Raw genomic sequence first — 9307 nt, 5'->3', positions numbered from 1 at the left:
ACCCACTCAAACCTCTCTTGTACCTGCGATACATTGACAATATTTTTATCATCTGGACACATGGTCAACAGACCCGGGACACCTTTCACCAGAAATGTAATGATTTTCACCCCACAATCAACCTAACAATGAATCAATCTATGCAAGAAATACATTTTTTGGACACTACTATAAAAATACAGGATGGGCGCATAGACACCACCTTATACCGTAAACCAACTGACCGACAAACATATCTACATGCCTCTAGCTACCACCCCAAACATACCAAACAGTCCATTGTATATAGCCAGGCACTACGTTACAGCCGCATCTGTTCCAATTCTACAGACAGAGACTCTCACCTAAGAGATCTACAGCAAACCTTTTTAGAAGTCAAATACCCAGCAGATGAAGTTAGACAACAGATCAACAGAGCCAGACTGATACCCAGAGAGAACTTGCTGCAAGACAGACCCCAAAAAGAAAATAACAGAACACCTCTAGTCATCACATACAGCTCCCAAGTTAAAACAGTACAACACATCATCAGAGATCTACAACCTCTCCTGGACAATGACAGTTCTCTTTCTCAAGCTCTGGGAGGAAGACCGTTCATTGCCTACAGACAGCCACCCAATCTTAAACAACTCCTAATCCACAATAATACTACAACCAGACTTAACACGGACACTGGCACCAGAGCCTGCAATAAACCCAGATGCCAACTTTGCTGCCACATACACCCGGACAACACCATTACTGGCCCCAACAACATCACACATACCATCTCGGGACTATTTAATTGCTCATCATCTAACATTGTGTATGCCATCAAATGCCAACAGTGTCCGTCAGCTCTCTATATTGGACAAACAGGACAAACCTTACGCCAAAGAATAAACGGACATAAATCTGACATCAAGAATCACAAAACAGAGAAACCAGTAGGAGAACACTTCAATCTCCCAGGACAGTCTATATTACTACAAAGGAATTTCAGAAATAGACTGGAAAGAGAAGCTGCTGAATTGCAACTCATTACCAAACTTAAAACCATGGAGAGACCTGGTTTGAACAAAGACATTGGATTCTTATCTCATTATACATGACTTAGCCATTTTTCACCTTCTCACCCCTTGCCTTTTCCTGTAAGACCTATTGCAGCCGTTAAGAGTCGTCAACAGGCTCATCTCAGCTATCTGCCAATCTCCCATTCCCACCACCCTTCTGAGTAATACCCCTCCCCACCTTCTCTCTATATAGAAGGATCTGGCAACTTCTGTTTCAGTGTATCTGAAGAAGTGTGCATGCACACGAAAGCTCATACCAAGAACTAACTTAGTTGGTCTTTAAGGTGCTACTGGAAGGAATTTTTTTATTCAGAGTTGAATAAGTCAGCCTTAAGTATTTAGGTGGCACAAATCTCTTAGCTGTTTATGTTGCAACAGGCTAACTACCCTTTGCAGAGAAAAGATAGCAACTGCTTTTTATTTTAATATTTTCATTTATTTGTTTTTTAAATTTCTATACCGCTTTATAGTTTTAAGATAAATTTCAAAGCGGTTTACAGTACAGCATATTAAATCAATAAAACAAAAAACAATCTGAAGGAAGTCTATACTTAAGCATGCAATCACCTTGGGCCAAATCCTCCTGCTGAGGAAAGATTTCCTATTGTAGAAATTCGTGCTCATTTTTTTTCAGCCATGTTTGTCCTCGTGTTCACATCACTGTGTTTGCTTTCACTCTTAAACTAGGGTTTTGGGACTGTGTCTAGACCCTTGAACTCCCTCCTAAGGAAGGCACAATTCAACCTCTTTTGTTAATGGTCTTCCAGAAATTAATCTAAACTTTCCTGCTTTTAAGATTTCCACATTGTAGTCTGTGGTTTTACTCTATTTATTTTAATTTGCCAAATTGCTGGTGTGGGTGAACTAGTGCTTTTTAAAAAGTGTTGGAATATTTCTGCGATAACAGGTCTATTAAATTGCTAAATTCTGTTGCCCGCTGAGCCTTTTCTTTTTTTAAGGCAAAATAAAGGTTTTAAATAAGAAAAACCCTCCCTAACAATATAGCCTCTATGTGACCTTTGACAGTACCATAGGACTCAACTCCTAGGTCTCTTCAGTCCCCCAAATAAATATTTGAGGGGTCCTACCCCCAACTTGATGAGCATTGCCATTCAAATGGTGTGTGTGCTGCATCTTGTGATTGATTATGTGGCTTACCTGCTCCCCCAAAATACTTCTTTCAAGTTGGCACCTCTGGACAGTGCTGTTTCTTCAGGTGAGAAAATCCAAATTCAACAAGCATAGACAGAGGCTATAATGCAGGCACTTTCAAGCATACTGACCTTGTCCCAAAAATTACAAAGAGAAGTTTAATGTGTGTATTTTATTAGAAATGGTTCGCTTCCTCCTGATTTTATAACCACAGATGAATGCTTTGAAGAGGCCAGAATGAGCTCTATTCATTACAGAGATTTTTCAAGCAATGAAGTAGGTGGTGAAGGGCTCCCTCAAGGCAATTCTGCTCCTCAGGTTAACTATCTTTGTTACTGTTTAATGAGCCTCCTTGTACAGTTAATTTATTGGAATGGTTAACACAGAACCATTAAGGAACAGATTAGCTGAATGGCAGCCAGCCACAGTAAAACTGAGCATGGAGTATAGAAACATGCATTGTGGAAAAACCTGCCAAACCGTGACAGCCAGACCTTACAATCTGTACTTACCTCAATGGTGCAAGTCCACTGCATGCTTGAATAAATCAATTTTAAAGCCTACCATGGGCAAATAAAATGTGGCTTATTACAATATATAGTGGCTGCCTTAAGTACAGGGTTGGGCTCGTCAATATTTAAATGAGTTGCTCTGCAGTAATAGCAACTTTTTTTAAAAAAAAAGCACTCCCAGTGAACTCCAAATTATAACATCTTTACTATTCCAGAACCTGCAGGATGGTAACAGGGCTGACACCTGGACCTTAGAGGTGTACCATAGCAGGTGCGAAACTCCTGCTCAACCCAGCAGAGCTAGAAAAACTGATGACAGGATCACCAAAGGGAAAGGGATGGGTGGGCAGAGTTGAGTGCACTGGAAGCTGAGACTGTACACATGCAGTTCAATAGTAAAACTATTTTCTTGTAATCTCTACAATTAAGCTTTGTATAGGAAGGAAGCCACCTAGATAGGAGCCTCCTTTATTTTTGGCATATTGGTTGCTCCGAAAACTTAAAATAGGGCCACTAGATATTAAAATATAGTACTACTGTCTTAGGTAGATAATCATGACTGCAGTTCATGAGCAAGAACCAGACAGTGTTTAGGAAAATGCGAGTAAAAGCCCTCTATTCTCAGAGAGGGAGGGGAACACTTAGTCCTAGACAAGGCAAAACATTCCCACCTCCCACACAATGAAGACATTTCCATTGTCTCTCAAGCCCAAGGGGAAGAAGGCTCAAAAGTTTCGTAGACAGGAATATAATACACTGTTCTCATATAAACACCCTGCTTCAACCCTACACAGATGTACATTTGATTAGTAGTTGCAACCATCTGAAAGGCTCTGTCATCACATTCCTTCTTATAAAACAGAGCTGAACCTTTTTTTTTCTGCAGAAGGATGCATTCCATCAGGGGCAACATTTACAGAGCTGTATGCCAGGGGCTAAAGGTAAAGGTAAAGGTACCCCTGCCCGAACGGGCCAGTCTTGACAGACTCTGGGGTTTGTGCGCCCATCTCACATCTATAGGCCGGGGGCCAGCGCTGTCCGGAGACACTTCCGGGTCACGTGGCCAGCGTGACAAAGCTGCATCTGGCGAGCCAGCGCAGCACACGGAACGCCGTTTACCTTCCCACTGGTAAGCGGTACCTATTTATCTACTTGCACCCGGAGGTGCTTTCGAACTGCTAGGTTGGCAGGCGCTGGGACCGAGCAGCGGGAGCGCACCCCGCCGCGGGGATTCGAACCGCCGACCTTACGATCGGCAAGCCCTAGGCGCTGAGGCTTTTACCCACAGCGCCACCCGCGTCCCTACTGTTGCTCAATTCACCCCATACACACACACCCCTCACCCGCATCCATTTAGAAACCTAAAACCAAGCTGCTGCTTCAAAGCACTCTCTCTGAAACTTTTCAGACCTAATGATGCTTGATAAGGTTTCAGCAATTATAAGGTGCAGCTGTGTCTGCAAGAAAGCTGAAGTGCTAGTTGCTGATGCAAACCTAAGCACTACACGGCCCAACTGACTACACACAGAGAGATAGACACTCTGAGCTATTCCTCCTTAGACAACCTGTTTGGCTTCTGTGCTGGGCAAGGAGAACATGGAAATGTGGCAGAGGCAGCCATGGACTGAATACACTATGGGTCATATTTGGCCCAGTGTCTAGTCATTACCCACCTCTTGATATAAAGGCAGTTGCTTCAAGCACTGCAGTGTACTCTCATTCAAACACATTGGCCCATTCATGGAAAAGGAACCAGGATTAGCAATGAAGTCACTGGCCACAGAGAAGAGATCTTAAAAAGGAAGCCTATTTAAAAGCATCTTCACACATTCCACCCCCCGTATACTTAGGACAGAATGGATCAACATGGACACAGCTTTTTCTTTTCTTTTTTAAGTGGGACTGTTCTCTCCTCTTCCAATACTGTTTGGCACTTTCAGCATGGTTTCTTACAGTTGCCTGTTATAGCTGAAGCAGAAAACATGTTCAAGGTTGGTTTACTAACCATGATTTCAGGTCCTGGGTAGTAAACCCACAGTTCCCTACTTCAGGTGTAATGGGAAACTGTGGTTTAAAGAAACCACAAGGGATCAGGGAGCATGCAGGTCTGACCCTTGTTCCCAGCTTAATAAATCATCTACTAAGCCAGGATTATTACATATGAACTGACCAATTCAGTGTGCATCTAAACATGTAAAATGTGAATGCAAGTTTCAATTTCTTTCTCACACACACACTAACACACAGTCTTTACAGAGTATTTTAAAAGTCTCAGGTCTCTTCCCAGTCATCCTGTGCCCAGGCTGGCATCTTAGAGCAATATTCAAATTCTGCTCCCTTGTAGCGCAAAGCATGGAGATACATCACTAGATCTTTGGGTGATGGGTCCGGCCTCACTATCTTGCATTCTCCACAGAGAGGGTCCTTTTCGTCCCAGGACTCATTTGAGCAAGTTTCTCCACTTTCCGTCTTGGGCAGCTCTGCCTGAGGAACAGAATTCTGAGAACATGCAGATATCCTGCTCTTTTCTCCACCTGCAGATTCCTCACGAGTGCCAGAACTGACATTTACAGCGGTGTCCAACACAGCCTCCTGCACTCTGTCTCCTACAATGGGTTTCAAATCTTCCTCAGCAACGTCCAGGATACCCAAGCTCTGTTTTGAAAGATGCTCCTCCACCAAAGCCCGAAGCAGCTCATCATCCGTCTTATTAATATGGCCACCTTTGCCCTTTTTGGGACCCCAGGCATCGGTGTTGTAGATGGGGTCATTAACAATAGGGTGTCCCAAAAACTGGAGATGGACACGGATCTGATGGGTGCGTCCAGTGTAAGGAAAACACTTCACCACACTAGTCTTGCCATTGTAGCTGAGCCTCCGGAAGACCGTCTTACAGACTTTACCCTTGGGGTCCACTCGACACACCCCAACTTTGTAAGACACAACCAGGATGGGTTCTTCACACGTCACCTCATTTTCTGGGAATTCTCCAAGTACACGGCACACATACTCCTTCTCCAGCTATTGCGGGGTATGGGGAAGTGGGGTGAAGGAAACAAAAATGAGAATCTGTTTAAGTTCTAGAATGCAGAAGCCCCACAAAGACCACTGCATGGTATCTGGCAAGACTCTGAACCAGTACCTATGCCTATCTGAGTGCTTTATGCAAGGGTAATGTCCACCAAATCCCTTCATTTCACTGTGAATTTTTCTATAGACAACAATAATGTGTCATAGTGGTTGGAGTGTTGGGCCTGTCTGAATCCCTGCTTCTACCATGAAGCCAGTGTTAGAAACTCAAATATATAAGCTAGGTGCCAAATGACTCCTTAAACCAGGGCTACAGTTGCCAAATAGAATGCCTAGTTGTCATTTTGAGGCCAGATGGCTTGAAAGTCAATATAACTTTTGGGTTCCTTAAATTCATTCTGATTGTGCTGATAAAATATAACAGGTAGAATTCTACAGGATGTGTTGCTAGTGTGTGAAAACAGTCAAAATCCAAGGATCCCCAGGCACACACCTCCAGATGGTGGAGAGACATCAGGTGCCATCCTGGCGCCCGGGCATCTTCATTTGGCCACAAGTGCATCATTTGACAGCCAGGTGCAAAATGCGCCTGTTGAATTTTGAACGTTGCATGAAACTCAACGGGTGTCACTCTAGCCTACTTTACAGAGTTGCTGTGAGGACAATAGGAGAGTATAACTCCACCTTTGTATGTCTCTCTGAGTTATCTGGAGCAAGGGCGGGTTATAAATGTGAACAAAAACCTTCGGGGCTTCACCTGTCTCTGTCGAACTTGCTCATCGATCCTCTTGGACACTTCTGCAGACTTCGCGAACATGAGGACGCCGGACGTCAGGCGATCCAACCGATGAATAGTGTGCAACTCCTTCAGGTTGTGCTCTTTACCCAAAATAAAAATGACAGTGTTGTGCCGAAATCTGCCACATGGATGGACAGGCAAGGATGAAGGTTTGTCTACAACCACAACCTCATCATTTTCTTCCAGGAACTCAATGGCCTGCGCTGTGACTGGAGGTTCATGGCGGTGTACGGTGTTCTGGATGAAGTCATTATTCTGAAAGCAAAACAATTACTGTACATTAGCAGGAGCAGGAAACTTCCTAGAATAGCCTGTTTGTGAAGAATTGTGGTTATTAGCTCCATTTACTAAAAAATAAATAAAAATGGGAAAAATAATAAAGGGGAATATTATTATCTATTGGTTATATATCCCCCTAGGATGTGCAAGGTGGGTAACATTATATATAGCAGTGTAATTTATATATAATAATTAAGATGACAGTCATAAAACTCTAGCACTTAGCTAAGACTGCAATCCTAGCCTCACTTCCTGGGAATAGGCCACTATGAATGCAATATGATTTACTTCTTAGTAGAGATGGTTAGGATTGCATCCTAACTACAACATTGAAAATATTCTGTTGTATCCAAAATACATTATCCTGTGTCAGATAAAGGCCTTCATATTATGTCAATTTCTATGATGTCTTGTTCCAACAACAAGAGGGAGCAAAGTGAATTCTAATTTACATCTTTACAAACTAAAACAAAAATGCTTTCTGCCATTAATGTACATAATAACATGCTCCCATGAAATAGTAAGAATATTAGCAAAAACAATGGAGAGTCTTAGAGCACCTTACAGACCAACACATTTATTATGGTATAAGCTTTTGCATGTAGGCTACAGTCCACTTTGTCAGATGCAGGAAATGATGGTCCAGACTTGCAGGCAAATATAGTCATGACTTTGAAGTGTGTGTGTTTGGGGGGGGGGAGAGAATTGAATATAGTGAGATCAGATGGAAATGATAAGCAGGTAAGTACAGAGAGTGGTAATTAGCTTATTAACAGTGACAATTCACAGATATGTTTTTATCACTTTAAACAGGAAAATTTTCACTGTCTACTTGCATGCCATTTCCTCCTGACCATACTATTTATAACTCCCCTCCCTCCGGCCATCAATCATGCATGTAGGTTTCTGCAACTTGTTGGACAGGCAAGGTGGCAAACTGTTCCTGGATGGGGAAACCCAGCCCCGTTGGGCAGGATATAAATAATAAAATTATTATTACCACTTAGGTGTGCAAGTCAACTCCAAAACAGAAAGCAAGGTAACTGATCCACGTATACTACTTTCCCGTGGGTGGTTCCCCACTTCCCCATCGCCTGTTTTGGCAGCATACGAACATGCCATCTCCCAGCCTGCAAAATGCCAAGCGGGAGGGCCCCGCCGTCGTTTCCCCGAATCTCCCGCCACTCGGACGCCGGCGCCACATCCTCCCTCCGTCCCGGCCTCACCTTGAGGATGACGCCCAGGTCCCGCACGGGCTGCTCGTTGAGCCGGAGGCGGCCCGCTTCGGCCGCGGCCCGGTAGTACTCGAGGGGCTGGGCGCGGAACTCGGTGCCGAAGACGTGCAGGAGGCTCTCGCCCACCCAGCGGCCCTTGCAGTAGGTCTGGAAGTCGAAGTAGTAGGGCCGCACTTTGCGGAGACCGCCTTCGAAGTAGTAGCTGGTCTCGGCGAAGTGGCTCTGGCCGAAGCTGACGCCGGGGTTGCGCTTCTTGGGAGGCGGCACGTAGCGCTTCTCGCCTTCCTCGGCCGGCCCGGGCCGCTTCCCTTTCGCCTTCCCCTTCCCGGTCCACAGCCGGAGCCTCTTCACGGGCGGAGGGGAGCTCCCCTGCTCGCCGCCCGCCTGGCTCTCCTCCATGCTTCGGTAGGGCAAGAGCGAGGCCGCGGCGGCTGCCAACCCGCGCCGGGCGCCCTGCTCGGCTAAGAGCGACCGCGAGTACCGCTCCGAGCGCAGCACTGTCAGCCGCATGATCCGCGCGTCGCGGCGACACGGCTCCTCGGCGCTGCCCGGTGACACCTGGCCACTTAAACCAATTGCGCTCGCTCTCGGTGACGGATATGTCGCGCGACAAGACAGACCTGACAAGCGACTGCTCAGTCTGCCAGAAGTTCGCTTATATGTAAAGCAAGCCCTTCAGGGGAAACGGCCCCGATAAGCTTACGCGGACATTACAGTATAGCCATCTAGCTCCATTTTTTTTAAAAAATAAATTTTATTAAATACAAAATAAATAAAAGAGTATCAAATAAGAAAAGAAATAAAGAAAAAATTTCATACATATACACATGGACATAATTATTTATACATCTGTAAAGCAATATTCAAAAAGAAGAAGGGGGGGAGAGAATAAAAGAAAGAAAAGTTAAAAATAGAAATTTAGAGAATAGAAAAGTGTTCACCATAAACAACAATTTCAGATCTATACTTGCATACAATTTTATGTTCCATTTTACTTTGCGCATCCACACCAGGACATTCGCAGGGAAACCAAAATGCTGGTTTGCAAAGCTATTGTACGCTTGTGAAACATGGACCACTTATAAACGCCATCAGAATCACCAGGGACTACAATTTTTTTTTACACATCACGTGGGAAGACAGGCGAACTAATGCCAGTGTACTGGAAGAAGCAAAGATCGCCAGTATCGAAGCAATGATTTTTACACACCAACTTCGTTGGACTGGTCATGTTGTGCAGATGCCTGA

General features: G+C 44.5%; 1 protein-coding gene across 1 annotated transcript; it reads right to left on the bottom strand.

Annotated features, from left to right (window-relative positions):
• Window positions 1-4941: 4941 nt before the first annotated feature.
• On the bottom strand, window positions 4942-8599 carry RPUSD2 (RNA pseudouridine synthase domain containing 2). Its single transcript, XM_082236204.1, has 3 exons — window positions 8051-8599; window positions 6504-6800; window positions 4942-5737 (listed from the first exon to the last, which is right to left on the bottom strand). Exons 1-3 carry the CDS (start codon window positions 8567-8569, stop codon window positions 4988-4990), a joined length of 1566 nt encoding a protein of 521 aa, XP_082092330.1. The 5' UTR covers window positions 8570-8599; the 3' UTR covers window positions 4942-4987.
• Window positions 8600-9307: the final 708 nt, after the last annotated feature.

This window comes from Podarcis vaucheri (genome assembly GCF_965113315.1).
Source record: "Podarcis vaucheri genome assembly, chromosome: 1".
In the NCBI taxonomy this organism is placed as follows: Eukaryota; Metazoa; Chordata; class Lepidosauria; order Squamata; family Lacertidae; genus Podarcis; species Podarcis vaucheri.
The sequence above is the reverse complement of the archived record's forward strand: the minus strand, read 5'-3'. Positions and strand labels throughout refer to the sequence as shown.

Bases quoted from the DNA above. Each gene is read 5' to 3' on its own strand.
- RPUSD2 (XM_082236204.1), bottom strand. From the start codon at position 8,569: ATGCGGCTGACAGTGCTGCGCTCGGAGCGGTACTCGCGGTCGCTCTTA. The intron at 6,801-8,050 runs GTGAGGCCGGGA...TTTTGCTTTCAG, and splicing joins ACCTGGGCGTCATCCTCAAG to AATAATGACTTCATCCAGAA. The intron at 5,738-6,503 runs GTGAAGCCCCGA...ACCCCGCAATAG, and splicing joins AGCAAGTTCGACAGAGACAG to CTGGAGAAGGAGTATGTGTG.